This window comes from Prunus mume, linkage group LG5 (assembly GCF_029339155.1).
Source record: "Prunus mume cultivar Tortuosa linkage group LG5, ASM2933915v1, whole genome shotgun sequence".
In the NCBI taxonomy this organism is placed as follows: Eukaryota; Viridiplantae; Streptophyta; class Magnoliopsida; order Rosales; family Rosaceae; genus Prunus; species Prunus mume.
Genome location: NC_142702.1, coordinates 11,298,067 through 11,318,346, shown reverse-complemented (window position 1 = coordinate 11,318,346; position 20,280 = coordinate 11,298,067). Strand labels below are relative to the sequence as shown.

The window sequence follows — 20,280 nt, the reverse complement described above, 5'->3', positions numbered from 1 at the left end:
ACCCACCCTCACTGGTGGCAACCCCCTTTCCTTCTTGCCGCCGGAAACCCCATTTCCTCTCATTGATGTCATATAGGAACTCCACGACGGTCTCGGCAAAAGGTTGGTCATTGATGACTGCTTCTTGGGATCTTCAAACCCTGGCAGACTCGACGAGCCTCATGGGTTCGGTGATTTTCTGGGTACTCTTTATAGAATCAATTCGGACTCGGAGTTCACGCAGACCTCAATGAATAGTTGAGATTGGTAAAGATTGAGAATGGAGACTTGGGCACGAGATTTGGGGCAAAAGGGTTTTAGGATTTTGGAGATAAAAAATGGAGGTTTTGCAGAGACCCACATGATTGTATTGGACAAAGCCATTGGCTTTTGTTGGGTTTTGCAGAGATTGGGCGAATTGAAATCTCTATAAAATACCTAATTGGTTATTGAGCAAATTCAAATCTCTGCAAAATATCTAATTAGTTGGTGGTTGGTTGAACCTTTATTAAAGCATCAAAATTGAAAATTTCTTTTGGTAATTGGGTCTCTGTGAACCCATTCTGTTGGTGGATGTCTGCTCCATGATCGGGAGGTAATTTTATTGAGGTTACCTAGAGATAGAGGGTAGAGCTGAGCATAAGTTTTAGACTCACCAGAGTTCACACAGAGAGAAAATCATTGAATAAGTATAAAATGAGATGTTTCTGGCGGCGAGGAGAGGGTGTTGTTAGGCCTGGGCACGGTTCGGGTCGGATCAAATTTTGGCCGACCCGCAGGCCCAATCAAAGGAGAGCTCGGATCTCGGGTCGGGTCTAGAGTGAAACCCGAAATTGGGCCGAACCGAAAATGGGCACGGTTCTAGGGTTCTGATCGGATTTGGGCTTGAGCCCATTTTTACCATTTTCAAAAGTCCAAATCTTATTTATTTTCGGCCCAAAAAAGCCCAAATCATATTTTTTTAGCAAAACAAAGCCCAAATCAGATTTACATTCAGCCAAAACCCTTTTTTTTGTTGTCAAATTGCCAAAACCTATTAAATTCTTATGAGCAAGCCCAAAACCAATTTTTCAAACAGGCCATCCATTAAAGCCCATTTCGTTTTTCCTCACCCAAATCATATAAATTCAACCTTCTATAACCTGTTTTTTTTTAAGTTTCTAAACTGAATCACAATCACAAGCATCATCCAACTATCAAATTAGTTGGTTATTACATCCCATGACAAAAAATACAAGCAAAGCACCAAATTATATTTTACATCCCATGACAAAAAATACAAGTAAAGCAGCAAATTATATTTTACAACCCATGACAAAAAATACAAATAAAGGAGCTGCAGGTTTGAACAAATGATACTAATGGCATATTATCACTTACCAAACATATTCACGTGTATAAGGGAGCTGCAAAAAAATACACTTGTATCAGTTAAAAATCACTCACCAGATCATAATCCAACTCAATAGTTAATTTCACCAAAAAAAGAAAGTGTTTGCAGTTTCTGTCTCAAATCATTTAAACAGATCAAAACACGTTATAGCACAAATCAGTTATCATTCAAAACATCTTATGACTGGACATAACAACAAATAAACAGAGCGTTCACTTTGTTATTTACTGTACCCTAATCACAAACTAAACATTTAGTGATTAGAAAAGTGAAAGCATTGATTGAAAGACAAGCTTTATTACAAGTTAAAATGAATCACAGACTAAACATTTTCTGTCCATTCACATGACAGCAATAACAATTCCAGGCCCTGCAACTTAATAACAAAACGCTAAAAGGTACAAAGAAACAGATGAACTAGAATTTCTGAACAAAATAAAAGCAAAAAGGTAAAAATGCAACCACTGATACATATTTAATGCAAACAGATCAGTAACTCTAATTATATTAATATTGAAGATAGAAGAACACTTCCCAGCAACCAAACAAATAAAAATTCATGGCCAAAAAGAAAGAATCTGGAACCCAAGCAAACAAAGAAAAACTCAACCGAAGGATTAGCCACATATTAAAAACACCCTAACTGAAAAGCTTTAGCCACATAGTTTAGAGAATGATTATGGTTCCTCTTCTTCATCATCCTCCATCTACATGAACATTACCCATGAACTCATGTCAGATTAAACCACACGAGAGAAATTATCAAAGAACTAAACCCTTAATAAACCTTAACCCAAAAGAATAAACATGAACCATATCATATGAATTAAACCAAAAATGACAAAAACAAAAAATTCAAATAAAATTAAAAGCCTGATTTTGATCAAAGTTGATACCAGAAACAGAAAAGAATCACATAACCCATTACAGATTAAGCCAAAAAAAAAATCACAGGAATTAAAAACTAAGCCAAACCCATCTCAATTCAAAAGCGTCTCTACAAACCCAGAAAAGAGAAAATTTCATATAGCTCATCATGTCAGATTGGCAAAGAAAAAAAAAACATAAAATAGCAAAAATAAGCAAGACCCTTTTATGGTGATTCAAAATGAAACGAGAACTTACAATTATTTAAGGGAGCGTTTCTTGAAGGCACTGAATCAGTAAAGGATTAAAAACACAAAAATTAAACTAAATAACAAGAAATCAGATATCTGAAATCAAACTAAATAATCAGAAACAAAGTCAAGGCTAGCAGCAGAAATCAACATATTAAACACACTCAAAACAAAACAAAAATAAGGTTAGCAACAAATATTTACCTCCATTGAAGCCAAAATTTCAAAACCTTCCATAGATTAACACAGTTCCACCATCGACATGAGATGGAGAGAGACAAGGCGAGACGAGAGAGACAGGTCGATGACGGTGAGGGTGAGGGTGAGGGTGAGGTCGAGAGAGACGATAGAGGTAGAGGGTGAGAGAGAGGCGGCGACTGAAACTGAGAGTGAGAGGGAGGTCGATTGAATTTGAGAGAAAGGTGAATGCGCTAGGTTTAGTTGTGGTTGTGATCTAGTGCGAGCATCCTCAAGGTAAACTCTTCTTTTACCCAATAAATAGAGGCCACGTGGTATATTTATATATTATTAATTAATGCTCGATTCGGGTCAGGTTCACCGGTTTCAAATTTTTTTGAACCGAAGACCGAACCGTTGACTTCGGTTCGAGTCAGGTCCAGTGTTGACTTTTTCAGTTTGGTCAAAAAAACCTCATTTTTCGGTTCGATTTGGTTTGATTTGGTCGGTTTATTCGGTTTATCGGTTTTTATGCTCACCCCTAGGTGTTGTCGCTAGTGGAGGGGGGGAGGCTGGGGGTTGTTGGGTTTTTGTTTTTGTTTTTGTTTTTTTAAATAATTAGTTTTAAATTTTTAATTTCATTAAAAGAACTATTAAGTTTTTCTCTTTCATAATAATGTTATAAAAAAAAATAAAAAACAAAAGGTTAACTATAGTTAGACTTATAGACATGTGTAAAGTTTTTAAGAGGGTGGTGAGGCTACACTTTTGATTAAAGTGGTGAGCAAAAATGATCCCTTCATAATAATGTTATTAAAAAAAACAAAAAAAAACAAAAGGTTAATTATAGTTAGACTTATAGACGTGTCAAGTTTTTAAGAGAGTGGTGAGGCTACACATTTGGTTAAAGTGGTGAGCAAATATGCTCCAAATCATATTTTCGGATTGAGAAGTCCAATCCATCTCCTATTAATTACACCAAATTCGGATCAAAATTCGATTGAATGACAGGTCTACACACTACCCAAGGCGTCATGTGTCATTGAGATTCGAACCTGAAATCACTTATGCTGAAGTTAAGACCCTTTTTCATTGGACTACCTTCAAATCTAATAGTGTATCCGATTTTGACTCCACAAATCGACTTTATGGGGAAAAACCATGTCAACTTCCATGGTTTCTTCACTTGAGGCCATTTCTCGGCCTTGTTTGACCATGTTTTGTTTGTTTTCTTCATCAAAATATTCATGGGGCAACTTGAGCTCTTGTCAATTTTTTTATCGGCTTGAAATTTTCTTCATCCTTTTCCTTTTGGCCAATGAAATTCTCCCTATTAGGTGAAGAATGAGGTGGCTAATTTTCGGATAGCCGCCAAGACAACTTCTTCATGCTTGATCAAGGCCAGGTTAGTGTTAATTTTTCTCTTCGTTTAATAAGCCTAAGACAATTGCAATTGCATGGGTTATGAGTGGTATAGTTGCTCTCGGATACAACCTTCTGTATATACTTTTCTATCAAAGCTAGGGAAGCCCGCGCCACCTTAGCACTATATATCACAAGACCAGTCACTAATGAGGCTCCTCTTGTAATCACTTATAAAGTCCAGATCGACCCTGTAATTTACCAGTGTGAGACTCAACACATACCAACAGAACTTGGGTTGTTACATTCTCTTCCACTTAAATGCTTGACGTCATCATCAGGGCCCACAGTCAGATCCACACCTGTGCCCTCGAGTCCACATTTTATCATTTTTCGTGACACATGGAAGCGCAAGTCACCGCGCTGCTATAACCCAGAAGGACTAATTACCACTGATGAGTCTTTAATCACTTAAGCACATATCGACCCAATATTTTACCGATGTAGGACTCAACACACACTAGCAAACACACGGAGTATTACACTTTTAAAAGGCTTTGCACATCTCAAGTAGAACATCATTTTTGCTTGAATTTTGCTCATATTCATAGCCAAAATTCGGCTTATGGTCGGTTATTTTTGCTACTTGAATAATTATTTACATCATATTAAAACAAATTTCTTGTAGCCATATCTATTATTATTATTATTGTCGTTGTTGTCGTTATTATTATTATTATTATTATCCGAACAATAGTCATAGTTTGGCCAACAAACATTGCCGTCCTCATTTATATTTTGAATTATAGTCATCGTGACCATATTGATTCAAATTGTGAAAATCTCTTGGATTGTGCACTAGATGTCTCACCATATTTTCTCCCAAAAAGCAGAACCAAACCAGTGTTTAGACCAGTTTCAACTTTCCAAATATTTTTTCCCAACTGTGTAATTGATACCTAATATAGCATTCTAACAACAGCTAGAGTATTTAGCAAAAGAACATACATCATTTTCTGTTAATTAATTGGTGCAACTACCCTTAATTTTCTGACAATTAACTGGTCTAAAGATCTCTTTAACCTTTTTGACGTTTGAAAAACATTACCAATGATGTGCATGGCCTACACATCCGTGAGTCACGCTGATCAAATTTCTCACTTTTTATCCCTTGTTTCCACTTTCCACCACCCCCAACCTCTCCACAACAGTGAAAAAGAAAGTGAAACAGTAATGGCAATGAGTAGAACGAACATTGCATGCATATGGTCCACCACACCGCAAGTCATGCCTTGACACAACAATTTCATCCTAAGGCCATTGCAGCTTACAAAATGCTTCTTCTTTGGGAACCTTAGTTTCACTACTCCAATTCAGCTCTCTCCTTTGGCTTCAATGACGAAAACAAAGCCTCAACTCATCTTCCTCTTTAGCATCTTCATTGTCTTTCTGTGCTTCTCTCTTGGGAAGTCATCAGATTTTGAGCTGGAGGATGACTCTTGGCTTAATGATGAAGATGACGAAGTTAACATGGTTCAGAGCCAACAAAATTCGAGGAGCAGATGTGATTTTTCGGTTGGCAAGTGGGTTTACGATCAATCGTATCCTCTCTATGACTCTAATTGTCCATATCTGAGCACTGCAGTGACTTGTCAGAAAAATGGAAGGCCGGATTCCGACTACGAAAAGTGGAGGTGGAAGCCAAACAGCTGCTCCATTCCTAGGTACTCCTTAATTTAAACTTGGAGCTGTTTTCCTTTTTTATTTTTTCTTTTTTTGACAAAGCGATCATTTAAACTACTCTAATTGGGTACAAGGAGCCGCCACACTATCTTGACCAACTGGCCTAATCTACGTATATGCTAGAGCTGTTCATTTTACATTACAAGATATGAACCTTCTGTGAAATGGATGCTATGCAAAAGGTTTTAGTAGTTATTTCTTTGTTTTTTTGATATACAGGTTTGATGCATTGAAATTTCTTGGAAAAATGAGAAGGAAAAGGATAATGCTGGTGGGTGATTCTATAATGAGGAATCAGTGGGAGTCTCTAGTGTGCTTGGTACAAGGAGTTGTTCCAACTGGTCGAAAGAGAGTGACCTACAATGGTCCTTCCATGGCATTCCATGCAATGGTACGATTTTATTTTTTTTAATCCAGGATTAAATTCGATCCCTGTTCTTAAATTGAATGTTCTCATATACAGGACTTTGAGACATCAATTGAGTTTTCATGGGCTCCACTCCTAGTAGAATTGAACAAAGGAGCTGAAAAGAAGAGAATTTTGCATTTGGACTTGATAGAAGAGAATGCAAAGTATTGGAGAGGAGTTGATGTTCTTGTGTTTGATTCTGCTCACTGGTGGACTCATTCTGATCAATCGAGTTCGTAAGAGAAAATTCACATTGACCTTTCATCATTTCCTATGTTTCCAGAAGTGGTAGTATTGTGGATGTCCTTGTGATCATAATGGAGAGTTATTCTAACTACTTTCAGGTGGGATTATTACATGGAGGGACACTCTCTCTATACAAATATGAACCCAATGGTCGCATACCAAAAAGGACTCACTACATGGGCTAAATGGGTTGATTTAAACCTAGATCCTCGTAAAACCCGAGTAATTTTTCGAAGCATGTCACCTAGGCATAACAGGTAAGATACAATCTCTAATGCATTATGAAATTCTAACTCTGACCATTTCTCTATACTTCAATGTTTTTGTTTCTGTTGGGCAGAGAGAATGGTTGGAGATGCTATAATCAGAAGCAGCCTCTAGCTTATTTCAGTCACCAACATGCTCCTGAACCATTGCTAGTATTGCAAGGTGTATTGAGAAAGATGAGATTTCCAGTATATCTTCAGGACATAACTACAATGTCCGCTTTTCGAAGAGACGGGCACCCTTCTGTGTACAGAAGGGCAATGGGGCAGGAAGAGAGGCAGCACCCGAGGGACTTTTCCTCTGACTGCAGCCATTGGTGCCTACCTGGGGTGCCTGATAGCTGGAATGAGATTCTGAGTGCCTTGCTCTGAGTATGACTTTAATATGAACTTCTAGGTAAAGTTCGCCAGAGTAACTCTTTTTTTCTTTTTTCTTTTTTCCCTCTGCATATTGAAGTTTGTAATGATAAGTCATGATGCTGTGTGGTGATGTTCTGCTGCAACAATGTGAGATGGTGATATTATGTGAGGTAGCAAAGTCTCTTTGCACTCATCTATGTGTCTCACGTTGCAGTCTTTGCTTCTTAAATTACTTATCAGAGAAGATGCTATAAAGCTTTTTTTAGCTTCAGCATTCAAAATATGACTCCTTGGGGCAGGTAAGCATGCTGGCTGGCTATAAAATTATAAAGGTTGAGGAACCACAGTTTTTAGAAAAAGCAAAACACATGATCTTCACTCTTAGCCATGAGTGCATGACCTTCTTGAATGATGATGTCTGGTAATAGTTAGCACTTCTTTCCATTGTCTTCGCAGTAAGAGATAATACCACAGAAGATAGAAGCTCAAGAAAATGGACAAAGATAAGCTGAAATGAAACCTCATTTTCTGACTGTCTAGCTAGAGCATTCACTAATTAGCACAGCAATAGGAAATACAATGAAGCTTGTTTGAGCAGTGAACTTTTACAATGCTACTCAGCTTTGTGCATTTTAGATGCTGATTGCATACTCCCAGGTATGGAAATTAGGAAAAATTGAAAAACCATGCAAAACTCAAGAACAGGCAGACTGTTTGAATTTAATGTTATGATCAAGTTGTTCAAATTTTCATTGAGTATTTTAAATCAAAATGTACCTCTCTTTTTTTTTTCTTTTTTTTTATTATCTAAATATAAGGAAAAATGGCTAGAACTTAAAAAATTTCGTAACCGCATGTTGATTATGGATTTAGAAGCATGTAAAATTCTTATTTTTAATTTTTCTTCCCTCTGTTGGCTTGCAAATAAAAAAGGAAAAAAAACCAATATTGGAAGGATTTAGCAAGTAAGTAGAGGCAATTTCTGAATACAGTAAAGAAAACTGATGCCAAAGAAGACTTTTTTGCATTGCACTCTGCCCACCATCTCCTCACCAGCAAAATTTATCCTACTGATTAGGATACAAGTTGCAGTTCATTGGCTAAGAAATTTGGCCTGTAAATATACATTATTTAGACTCATATATTTCAGCAATCTAATTTGCTCATAAAATATGCAAACATACAAATTAATCAAACAAGGTAAAAAGAAAGCACCCTTCTAGCTGAATCAATGGGGACCAAGCTTCTTTTTCAACTTGGAAATTTCCTTAGAACTCATTCCAAAAGCCTTCTCCAAGAGCTTTTCTTTAATCCCAGATCCGAAAATTGCAGCTGGAATTCTCTGCGATCCAGGATTTTGGCTGTCAAAACTCCCCAATATAGTTGCTTGAGTATCACCAACATTCATTTGAAAGTGCACTAGACCCCTTGGAAACACCATCACCTCACCCTTCTCAATCACTTTAGCAAAAACCTTGTTATTTGTATCAACGAAACCCGAATAAATCGTTCCTTCAAGCACAAATGCAATCTCAGTGGCCCTTGGATGGAAATGTGGCACATTTACACCACCAACTTCAAAATCAGCTCGGACAAGTGACATGCCAAGTGTGTTTAATCCTGGGAAGACATTTGAGTTCACTGAAACTCCAGAGAGCCCTGTTGGACCAAATTTTCCAGGAACCTTAATGCCAGCATATATAAAATCTTCTACTGTTACAAGGGATGAGTTCTTGCATTGGTTGGCATGGCTTGCAGATTCTGTGTTGGCTATGCAGAAGTCCTGAACCGGATCCGGATCAGAAGCCCGAGTGACATAGCTGTTGAGGAGGATGACAAAAAGAACAACCATGTTGTACAACATGATTCTGCACATCCTTGTTATAAAATCAAGAATGCAGGAGGAGAAATGGTGTTTCAAATAATTGGATGCAAGGAAATTAAACTATAGTAGTATCAGACAAAATGTAATGGACTATTTCAAATTTCAGACATACAACCACTCTGATGTGAATTATGGAATCAAACAAAACTGTTCAACGTTCAAGGCTATTTACTAGCTAAGTAAACAAACCATTGTTGCTAAAATAATAGAGGGTGGTGCACTTTACAGTATACCTTGCTTGGGAATAAAGTGAAATTGAGGATTAGTTGGCCAGGAAATAACCACATCCACCAGCATGTGGCTTTCTTTTTTTGTCTTTTTGCCTGTTTCTGGTGGAGAATTGGTTATAGTGGGGCTTGACTTGTGCTTATGGCCCTCATTATTGCTAAAGCCTAGTCTTATCTTAAGCACAAATAAACTGTCCTAGCTGCCACTCTCAGCAACCAACCCCAAAAAGAAAAAAAAGGAACAAAAACCACCCAATTGTTTAGAATTTCTTATTCCTCTGTCTTGATCTTTAACTGCTACTCTTTAAGAACATGCATTTTTTGTGCCTCCTGTACTTTCACTTTCCACTTATCAGAAAACGAAAAGCTTTCACTTTAGAAGAAGGAAAAACTAGCATCACTTTCTAGGTGTTATGGGGTGGACCATATGGTGGTTTGGGACATAATTAGCATCTAAGACCATCTCCAACCCTTGGGGTGGAAACTCAAATTTTGAGTTTAGCCTCCAAAAACCATCTCCAACCCATGTATTTTGGGGGGTGAAAATTTGAGAAATCTCAAATATTGGGTGGAATTCCAGTCCCTTTTTGCCTGGACTGATAATTTTGTGGGCCCAAAATCTGCTTTTTATTATTTTTTTTGAAGCCCATGCACAATGTTTTGGTTCTGTTTAGAACTTTGTTCCAAAAATCTGATATTGCTGGTTTGTTTTTTTGTTTTGTTTTGTTTTGTTTTTTTAAATATTCCAACAACTATATTTGTAATCAATAATCATGATTAATTTTAAGCAATCTCAACGGCAAAATTTAATGATTGTCGTTTATTTAAAAATGCTTAGATAATTTAAACACACTTACATAATTCAATGAAGAGTTCGAATTATTCCGGGCATACGTATGGTATTGTACTTATTTTTATTTTTTAAGTGAAATTCAATTATGTTTTGGAATTTTATTTTTTTTAGGTTAAAATGTTTAGAAAATTAAATCACGAGTGTTGAAACAAAAATAATGTCAAGAAAAATTAACAAGAAACAAAATTTAGGGGTTGATCATTCTTAAACAATTTAATAAAGTTGCGGACTCAAATTATGAGTCTACAAGGTTGGAGGAAAAAAAATTTTGAGTCCTGAAAATACATGAATAGTTGTATTTTAGAGGGTGAAAATTTGAGTTTAGCCCCAACATGGTTGGAGATGGTCTAAGTGTGTTGTTTTAAGATTTGGGAAAATTGCATCCATATGTCTTGGGTTTATCTTTGAAGGTTGAACTTTGGACATTATAATGAAATTTACATTATAATATATATATTTTAATACAAACGGTGTCTAACTCAGTGAAAAAGGGCCTTAACCTTCAAACCAGTGATCGCAGGTGTGAACCCCAATAGCACCTTGGTTGTATGTCTGAGAAATTTACATTATAATTTGTTGGGCTAGAAGAAGGAAAAAGTAGTATCACTTTTTAGGTGCTAAAGGGTGGCTAATATGGTGGTTTGGGACATAATTAGCACCTAATTGTGTTGTTTAAGACTTGGGAAAATTGCATTCATATGACTTGGGTTTGACAAAGGTTGAATTTTGGAAATTATAGCGAAATTAACATTTGCATGTGTTTGGCAGTTAATTGTGTTCATGTCTCTTTGAAAATCAAGAAATGAAAATAGCAAAACAAAAAACTGAAATTCATATTCAACAGTTCGAACACAACCCAACAAGGCATTGAGCGTGCTACAGAGGGGGAGCGTAGACATGTATTCATAAGTTTACATGACCTTACATGTATAGAAAAATTGTTCAAATGTTCTTAAAACAGGTGAATTGAGTTCCAAATCTCCAAATTTCCCCTCTAGTACGTAAAAAATTATAGACACAGTCAACACATGCTGGGGAATATTTTTCATCCAACACGGATTTTGATTACAATTATTCATATTTCACTGCTAATTTTCAGGTACTAGTCACGAGAATCCCTGGAAACTCAACCAGAAAAAATCCCATACTGCGGGAACATGAACTCAAAATCTTGAAAACTCGCTGATCGACGAGTCACTTTGAGCTGACTGTTTGGTACAATTTGATTTACAACTAAAAGTAGTTCAAGCAGTTTCTCCAGGTGTATTAGTAACTATCTATATCCGTTTCTGGCCTCCGGATGTAGTAACGTAGACAGTTCACCAACACCTGCAAATTCAAAGAAATTGTTAACAAAGATAGCGCAGAAGGTTCTTACACTACATAACCCGATTTTCACATAAGCAGCAGCTCCCACCAACAAATATTGGCTATCTAATGATCAATAATTTGGCTTGACAGTACAGAACCAAAATCAATTACCTGAGACAAGGAACTGTTTAACGCTGCCCCTCTGTAGCTGACATGAAATGTATCTTTCGCTACCAAGCCCTATAAGACAAAAAGAAGGTTAATCACAGGAAAATGCAAGGAAAAAGGGAGAGAGAAATTGGGTTGAGGGCCATACTTCTGTATCAATCTCAGCTGATTCCACATCAATATTAACATCAGCAATGATTTTGATGATTTCTACTAGCAACCCAGGTCGATCTGCTGTCTCAATGTAAAGCAAGCTGGTGATATGGAGAATATAATGCACAGTTAAATGATAAATCAAACAGAAACCAGTGTGAAGAAAGCTTAGAGGAGATTTTTCTTTCCAAAATCAACGTGATGTGAAAGAGAATACAGGAATTGAAATACCATAATAACTAATGAAATTGTAATGCTAGAGACTAGTTTCAAATATATGTTCCAAACCTCCTCTTAGGTCCATCTTCCTTCACATGTATATGAGTTGCTATATCAACATCAAGCTGCAATATCACAAACAAGTTTGTCAAAACAAAGCACAAACAAACAAGTATAAACTAAAGTGTTTCAGCAATGAAATCATACTTGATTCACAATGAAATAAAACTAACTATAATAAGATTCCTCTTGAAAAATTATAGAACCATAAAACAAATAATTTTCTTGAGCTTTAAAGAACCACATGAAGCCATTGAACAAAAGCAATTCTGATGGCAAACAGACTACAACAAAGCATGGAGATCCATCTGTGTGGTGACATGCTATTAAACACAAACGAGCAGCAGCTACCCTTACCTTTTAACTTCACATTTTAACATTCAAGAATGCTACAAATTCAGAATCTTAAGTAAACTTTAAAACCGTAAACCATCAAGGAAACATATTGACATTATACAAATGACTTTCCACAAAATTGAAGCCCAAGCATTGCATAACCCAAGTAAGAAGATACATTTATTAATTTTATTGAGCTTTAAACAAACATAAGAAGCCATTGAAGAAAAGCAATTCTGATGGCAAACTGACTACAACAAAACATGGAGATCCATCCATGTGATCTGCAGCTTCCAAAACCTTTAATGGACCTGATAATACATAGGCTATGGAGGGCAAGAGTGACCAGATCCTATAATTGTGTTTTGTTAGAACATGACTCCAACATAAACTGTTCGGTGCTAAGAGTTAAAGTTCAAATAGTGATGTCCACAGCAGAGAAGATCAGATAAGCACTTAAATAATTGTGTTTTGTTAGAACATGACTCCAACATAAACTGTTCGGTGCTAAGAGTTTAAGTTCAAACAGTGATGTCCACAGCAGAGAAGATCAGATAAGCACAACCAACCAGGCGTAGGAGTGAAGAGGTTATGATTGTAAGGCTACAAGGTTTAACAACATCACCTTCTTCTCTGGACCTTTTATTCCAAATGCTTCACCCATTGCTAGTAGCTGACTAGATTCCTAGTAGGAATTCAAGCAGAAACTATTATCGTTAATGAAATCAATGAATCGTTGTAAGAAATGTAGAAATATGATAAAACTTCAAAGATAACAAGTGAGTGTAATCAGCATTCTTACTGGATGATACTTCAAAAGATTGTTGATGATGGTAAGTCGAATTCTCTCTAACATATCAGGATCTTCAACTTTGCGCCCAGTGTCTCTATCATTACCAAAATCAATCTGTAAATGCTAAAAACTTGCAGTACAACATATAAGAGCATTGGCTTATAGACAGTACAACAATTAAAATTGACAATTACACACTTGTACTGATGCAAATGAAGCACATTCAAAATTTTGAAAACACAGGTGTATACGTGTTTTAGAAGTAATAATAAACACTCTGAGCATTCTGCTTACAATGAACGTGAAATAAATTGTCACAGTATCCAAATTGGCTTGAATATTTTTCTTTTTGCATTTCATTTTGTAGCCATACTGGGTTACACATAGCAATGAACTTAATTAGGGGCCCCCTATGGACAGACAATGTTACTAGAGACACAGGTTGATATGATCACCCCTGATGTACGAATTTAGCCACAAACAGGATGAACTAAGAAACCTTATTTCTACTCAAATTTTGCTAAAAAGGAAAGGTGGTGCAAATCCCAGAGCAGTATTGTCGATACCCTATGTGGTATGTATGATGACCGACACTTGATGGCTCTGATACTGAATTGATGCAATTCAACTTGTATTAGGAGGTTGCAGTTACAAGGATTTGAACTCCAGATCTCCTGCCCTGATACTACAGTATAAGGGCTTACCACTATTCCCCAAAAGCTTTAACTATTAAATGGTCATAATTTAACTGGCATATAAAGAGCTATATTAGGCACTTAGACCTATAATGTTCAAGAATCTCCACCAGATCCACAAAACAAGCAAACTTCCTTTCAGAACCATATATGAGATTAACTCTCCATAAGCATATGTAAAAGTGCAAAATGATGAAAAACAAAAATAAATAGGTACTCACAACCACGTTATATAAAATTTTGTTTGTTTGACTGGTCCCTCAGTGGTAACAGTTCCCTTTGCCACAGCCAATCCCAAATCTTTCAATGCATTGATCTGTCATTCAAAAAAAAGTAAGCAAACAATCATAAGCTTCCTTAATTTTCGTTTTTTTTTTCTTTAGAAACAAATGCTCAGGGTGTCAGCACTAGACCACATAGAGCTATTTTCACTTAAAACTGATCTGATTAGTATATACTGACTACATGCAGCACATTTGCTGGTGGATTCAAGTGTTTCTGATTATTCCAAACAACTTCAGTTGACTTCAACAGAGTGACTTTCATGGACTCAAAAGGCTTTATCAAACTAAATTTGTTGGATTCTAACCAATAAAAAGCAGTCCTATTTGAAAATAACTGGTCTCTTGAAGATTTTAGCTTATGAAAATCTGCTTTAAAACACCTCTTCCAACATTTCTTCACACTCAAAATTGAATTCCAAAGTAAAGAACTAGAGACTCGCAATGGATATTATCCTAAAACAGAGAATTTACTAAGTTCCCACATCCACTTCACCGTATCAATGAGAGCTCCAAGGCGATCACCAAAGCTGAGTTGCACAATAGTTGCATCAGAATCTGAATCTTGATCGATCATAACAACTGGCATTGGAACATAATCACCATCTTGATCAGACTTCTGCAGTTTACAACGCCCATCAACTTTATGACAAATAATACAATATGGTCACACTCTTGCAGATTATCAAACTTCAGTCTGGAAGTTTAATCAAGCAATTTACATCCCCAAAAGTTCAGACAACAACAAGAAGGAACAAATTAGCAAAAGTTCAACTCATTACTGTACCTACCAATAAGTTGTAAAATTTAATTCCCACCAAAAGAACAGAAAGGGTAACATACAAATATAATTGGCGCAGGAAAAGAACGAAATTCAAATAACCTTAAAGGAAAAATCCACAATTATTTCACTACAGGTGTGAATGAGAATATGAGATATTATTTGGGTAATATCTTACCGACTGAGAGTAAGGGACATTAAAAATATCAAAAGTAAATTTGTCTTATGGACTTCCGAAAGGAGTAAAATACTTTCTTCTTCTATTCAGGAGTTACTCAATGTCAATTGACACAGCCGATCTGCTATCAAAACAAAGTTCACTGGCCATAGACATGACCAACCTTGAATTCCTGACTGAAGAACCCCCGCAGGGAAGGGGAGGAAGAGAGAGAGAGAGCTCTTGCAAGGGGAAACAGAAACTGGACGCCTAGGAGAGCTCTTGCAAGTAAAAAAAAAAAAAACAAGAAAGATATTTGGTAGACTGTCACCTTGCCAACCAGTTTCAACATCTGCCTGCACTAGAATCCACGAAAGGAGTGACCTAAGCTTTTTCTTTTATTTATAAGTAAATTTTCATTGAATAGAATTGAAGGTATATATCACAGGGTATTCTCTGATATCACCATTCTAAACTACATCAAACAAAAATCCATGAAAAAAAAAGGTTAATTCATAATAACATTTCTTCAATCAGAAGATAACAATATACCAATCCTTAAATTCCCAAGAAACAGAAGCCCACAAAGATTTCCAAATTCAAATGTCCCACAAATGATCAACATCCTAAATAATTCAATGATCCACACAACCCAAAATAATGCTAACACATCACATCTTCCCCGCATGATATCCTTTCTTCCTCCAAAAGAGTCTTGTAAATTGTAACAATAATGTATCACATGAACCTGGGATTGCCCAACTCAATCTCGTCTCCCTAAGCAGTCTAATTCACAAAGAATATACAACTGGACAATGAAGTAGTAGAGGTTCAAACATTTAGCATCACTCTTGCACATTACATACCATTGAAGAGGAAAATAACAATAGGGTTTCCCCCACTGGGACAAGTCACAGGTATTCACCTTCCCATGAGCAATACTCCAAGCTAAAACCCATACCTTTTCTGGTACTTTGGCCTTCCAAATTGCATGGGAGGGACCAAGAAACAGATCTTGAGAACCCAACTCCCAAATTCACCTATCATGCCTTTATGGGACCAAACACAACATTTCTAGAAATGAACTCAGTTAACTCCCCCAATTCCCATCCATAAAAATTTCTTTAAAACCCAGAAAGATAAAGGAAAAGAAGAGAGATCTAAACACAAACAAGCGATATACGCACTATGAGAACTTGATAACATGTATAAGTAAAGCAAAAGATAAGAAAATTATGTTTCCCCTACCCATCTCTCTTCCCAAAACCTCACCTTTTCCCTCATTCCCCACACTGAGTCCGCAGAGGAATAAAAGAGTCACCACCTATTTCTATGGATGTTGTTCAGGGTTCCGTTCCTCCTCCAGTGCCGCGTATTCCTTCTACCGGTTCTACCCCTACAGATAACATTGCTGACGTCTTGGATCATGAAGTTGTGGCCTCATCTGCTGGAGGTTCTACCCGTTATCTGATTCGTTGGGCTGAAGGCCTGCTACCGAGGACACTTGGATTTCAGAAAGCTCAATTTCGCCAGTTGGATTCCACTCTTTTGCACGGTTATCAGGATGCTCTTCATGATCTTGTTTGGCTGCATCCCGTCCTCCTATCATCCATACTTACCAACGTCGTCATGGTCGTTAATCTTGGTTTACTCACCGGTGTTGAGTTCTTTTTCGGTGGGGGAGAATGATGCAGAATGCATATTATTAGTTTTCCTAATTCTATTTGGATTAGTTTTCCTATTATCAGTTTTCCTAAATCAGTTAAGGATTCCTTCTTGTTGAACGATCTCTCATTAGTTAATTCGCTTTCCTATTTCTTAAAGTTTACTTTTCCTTTTCCTAGACTAAAAAGGGTTTGCCTCTATAAATAGAGCAGTTTGTAATCTTTTAAGGCAGACTTGATTAATGATAAATTTCGTTACTTTACACGCTCTGATTCCTTCCCTTTCCCTTCGTCTTTTCGATCTCTAATTCTTCTCCTCAATCTCTTATTTCTTCTCTGTTCTATTGCTTAAGTGTTCACTCTAATACCTACGGGCTGTTCTACATCAAGATGTCTTTCCAAGGGTATCACTTTGAACCCCTCCTCAAAACATTAGAGTCCCAGTCATTCCAAGGGCATCGACCTGAGATGTCTTTCCAAACAAGCGACCTGTGCGCTAGAATAATAATACAGTAGGTGATAGGTGAATAAAAAATGAAAGTTACCTTCAAATTACCAGGTTAATACTGCTAGAGTGAACCAGCGAGAATGGAGGGCACAAAAGCGTGGTAGATTTTCTTATTTCTTAACTTCTCCACATTGCTAAAGATAGAATATTTTGGGGCAGTATCGGAGCTCTTCGGTACCTTTCGTTGCAGGGTTACAAGAGCAAGTTCTACCCATGGTCCATGACAAAAAGTAAAGATAAACACTAGAGTTGGTTAGGGTTTTGGTAGTAGAATAAGAAGAGAGAAAACTGAGAATGGAAATGAACGTTCAACCCTTCTTGGATACTATAGTCAAATACAAAGATATATTGAGTCATATAAAACAGAATCATATACATCTATCATCCCCAACTTGTTGCATAACTCAAAGGATTCCCCTTTACCCCCAGTGCTTTAGTAAGCATAACCCCCAATTCATCCCTATTCTCTTAAGGAATGGAAATCTACTTCTATATGCTTAGTTCTCTCAAGGACAACTGGAGTAGAGGCAATATGTATAGCTCCTTGATTCTCACAAAGCATTCTGATAGGTTTTCAAGATAGAATACCCATTTCTGCAATAACGTGTCTTCACCCAAATCATTACAGATACATAAATCTATACTCAGGTCCGGCACCTGATTTAGTCAGTCACTTTGTGTCTTTCTTTTCCATGTAACCGAAATATTGATGGTCAATACAAGAATCATGAGTCCAATTAACATCAGGAAAACCAACCCCAACTTCAAAGGTGTTACAGGGCCTAGTTACTGTCACACGTATATAACAATCCAATCTTCGGCATACAACATTTCAATACTCTAATGTGAGAACATAGGACAAAAAGTGGGCTGCTTAGAAATGATTTGATTGTTTTGATTATGGCTCTGAACCATGTTAGGATTTCAGTGGTAGAGTGAGAAGAGAGAAGAACCAAACATTCAACTCATAGTGAGATGATCATATGCTCAACAAGATTAAAAACCCAACTACTAGGATATAGTCTCAATTCTGCAACTTCAAAGTCTGCTGCAAAAGATTTAAAGTCTTTCAACATATAGGCATCTCCACTAGACTCCAATGTATTTCAAAGAAATTGATCACAACTTATTTCATTTTTCAAAGAAATCGTCAACAATAATACGACTGTTTTAGAAAATTCTAGACAGTACAACACCAGCAGAATCCAACATAAATATTGAATTCAATACCATAACCATGATATTATGTTTGTATTAAGCATGCAATGTAACTGACCAACGAGGTTGACCCAACTGCATTCAGACCATCGGTAGACGCACGCACAGTGATCCTGCATAATATTTTACGGAAATTTAATCAAAATCAGAATGAAATTTAAATTATACACCAAAAATGAAAATTAAATCAGTATCTAGTTGACTTCGAACTTTCTTTTAATTCTCTGCGATCAAATGGATGGTCCATTTCTATTAGTTGCCACAATTTGCTCAGCAACCAAACAAAACAATAATGAATGAATAAAATATTTACATGAAGAATAATAAAAAGAAGAGGAAAATGTCAAATATTGTTGAATCCAGAACCGTAAATCACAAACATATAAACGAGAGATCGGCAGCTTTTTAATCCACCATTTTCTTAGCAACCAAACAAAACAGAAAAGAAAACCCAAATAAAATATATATATATTAGGAGAGAGCACTCATACATTTTTCTGGAGAAAGTGTCAGCATGTTGAGAGCATATGGTAGGAAATGGGAGGAGCTTGGAAGGCTCATATGGAGAGAGGTGAGGCGGAAGGGCAAATTCGGAATCGGAAATTTTGGATCGATGGAGAGTGAGAGAAGAAGCAAAGAGAGCCGAGTTGGTGAAGGCCATGGGACTAGAAAGAAATAAATGAAATCGTTTGTTTGAGTTTCAGAGTTTGGGACTTTGGGCTCTGATTGCTGACGAAGAAGAAGTGGGGAGAGTGAGGAAATGGAGCATCGAAAAGGAGAATATTTTGGTTGTTGCGTCACTTTAAGTGGGGCCTACTTTAGATGAATAGAAGCCACGTCATATTGTATTTAAATCTATTATGAATATATCAGAGCATGTTAAATGACAAATATTAAATTTAAATTTGATGAATAATGTACTAATTTGATATAGGGTCCTTGATATATCAAATTAAAAGAGTATTTTATTACATCAGTGTTGATTTGTTCATTATTTTCTTAACTAAATGTCTTTTTATATTTTACAATTAGAAATAAAAATTAAGAAAGTTGGTTTTTTTTCATTTCTCTTTTATCCACTTACACTTTTTTTGTTTTTTTAATTACTTTTTAATCAATTTTGTTGTTTTTTTGTTCTTTTTTTAATTTCTATTCTACCTTTTTGCGCTACATTAATTTGTTTTCACTTCACATTATTTCTTTTTCTTTACACTTACTTTTCCTACTTGCACTCTATTTTCTTCTTCTTCTTTTTTTTTTTTTTTTTTTTTGTTCATTGAGTTAGAAATAATTAACAATGTATATTGGCATAATTATATGAGCATCTCTAGGAGACTCTCTACTCTCTATCCCTAGCTATTTTAGTAAAGAAGGAAAAACAATGCTCCAGCAGCTTTGCTCCCTCTCTTGTCATTTTGGAGATCACCATTTTGGCTCGCAACATCTAGCATGGACGAGAGAGAAATTCAAGGCTCGCCATCTCGTTCAAACCCAAAACTTCAAAGTCTCCATCGTTTGTCTATTTCTCTCTATTCTCTCTATCAAAGTCTCCACCGCAATCTCTATTTATTATGTTTCTCTATCCTCTTTGAATTCTGAGGTGGTATTTCCATTTGAGATTTGAAAATTCCCTTTTAATTACTTGAAATTTGTATATGGGTTTCTGTGTTGAAATTTGTATATGGGTTTCTAGGTTTTTGCTTGGAAGGGTTTGGGTTTGTGCTTGAAATTAACAAGTTTCTCTGCAATTTCTACAATTTGAAATTAAGTGGTTCTAATATGGGTTTGTATATGATACAATTTCTACAAGTTCCATTGAAAGTATTTGAAAGTACTTGAATATCTACAAATTCTGCTGCAATTTCTACAATTTCTACAAATTTTGCTTCTCTAGATCTGCAAATTGTGCTTCTCTACA

General features: G+C 36.3%; 2 protein-coding genes, 1 long non-coding RNA gene and 1 pseudogene across 3 annotated transcripts; 1 reads left to right on the top strand and 3 right to left on the bottom strand.

Moving 5' to 3' along the window:
- Positions 1-1,096: 1,096 nt before the first annotated feature.
- LOC103331117 (uncharacterized) lies at positions 1,097-2,906 on the bottom strand. Its single transcript, XR_514049.3, has 3 exons — positions 2,695-2,906; positions 2,498-2,527; positions 1,097-1,385 (listed from the first exon to the last, which is right to left on the bottom strand). It is a non-coding gene; the product is annotated as an uncharacterized LOC103331117 (long non-coding RNA).
- Positions 2,907-5,328: 2,422 nt separating this feature from the next.
- Positions 5,329-7,334, top strand: TBL36 (TRICHOME BIREFRINGENCE-LIKE 36). Its single transcript, XM_008233726.2, has 5 exons — positions 5,329-5,753; positions 5,992-6,163; positions 6,236-6,417; positions 6,526-6,684; positions 6,768-7,334. Exons 1-5 carry the CDS (start codon positions 5,425-5,427, stop codon positions 7,063-7,065), a joined length of 1,140 nt encoding a protein of 379 aa, XP_008231948.2. The 5' UTR covers positions 5,329-5,424; the 3' UTR covers positions 7,066-7,334.
- Positions 7,335-8,058: 724 nt separating this feature from the next.
- Positions 8,059-9,080, bottom strand: LOC103331115 (germin-like protein subfamily 3 member 2 pseudogene; annotated as a pseudogene).
- Positions 9,081-10,827: 1,747 nt separating this feature from the next.
- ACR12 (ACT domain-containing protein) lies at positions 10,828-19,120 on the bottom strand. The gene is made up of 10 exons (XM_008233723.2): positions 18,854-19,120; positions 18,421-18,475; positions 14,531-14,653; positions 13,975-14,069; positions 13,068-13,152; positions 12,891-12,950; positions 11,939-11,994; positions 11,646-11,751; positions 11,501-11,569; positions 10,828-11,347 (listed from the first exon to the last, which is right to left on the bottom strand). The coding sequence occupies exons 1-10, from the start codon at positions 19,021-19,023 to the stop codon at positions 11,285-11,287; spliced, it is 882 nt and encodes a 293-aa protein (XP_008231945.2). The 5' UTR covers positions 19,024-19,120; the 3' UTR covers positions 10,828-11,284.
- Between the last annotated feature and the right edge of the window lie 1,160 nt (positions 19,121-20,280).

Excerpts from the sequence above, each read along its gene's own strand:
- ACR12 (XM_008233723.2), bottom strand. The coding sequence starts at position 19,023 with ATGGCCTTCACCAACTCGGCTCTCTTTGCTTCTTCTCTCACTCTCCAT. Across the intron at positions 18,476-18,853 it reads GACACTTTCTCCAGAAAAAT|GATCACTGTGCGTGCGTCTA; the intron begins GTATGAGTGCTC and ends AATATTATGCAG. Across the intron at positions 12,951-13,067 it reads ATCTTTTGAAGTATCATCCA|GAATCTAGTCAGCTACTAGC; the intron begins GTAAGAATGCTG and ends AATTCCTACTAG.
- TBL36 (XM_008233726.2), top strand. The coding sequence starts at position 5,425 with ATGACGAAAACAAAGCCTCAACTCATCTTCCTCTTTAGCATCTTCATT. Across the intron at positions 5,754-5,991 it reads AACAGCTGCTCCATTCCTAG|GTTTGATGCATTGAAATTTC; the intron begins GTACTCCTTAAT and ends TTTGATATACAG. Across the intron at positions 6,418-6,525 it reads CATTCTGATCAATCGAGTTC|GTGGGATTATTACATGGAGG; the intron begins GTAAGAGAAAAT and ends AACTACTTTCAG.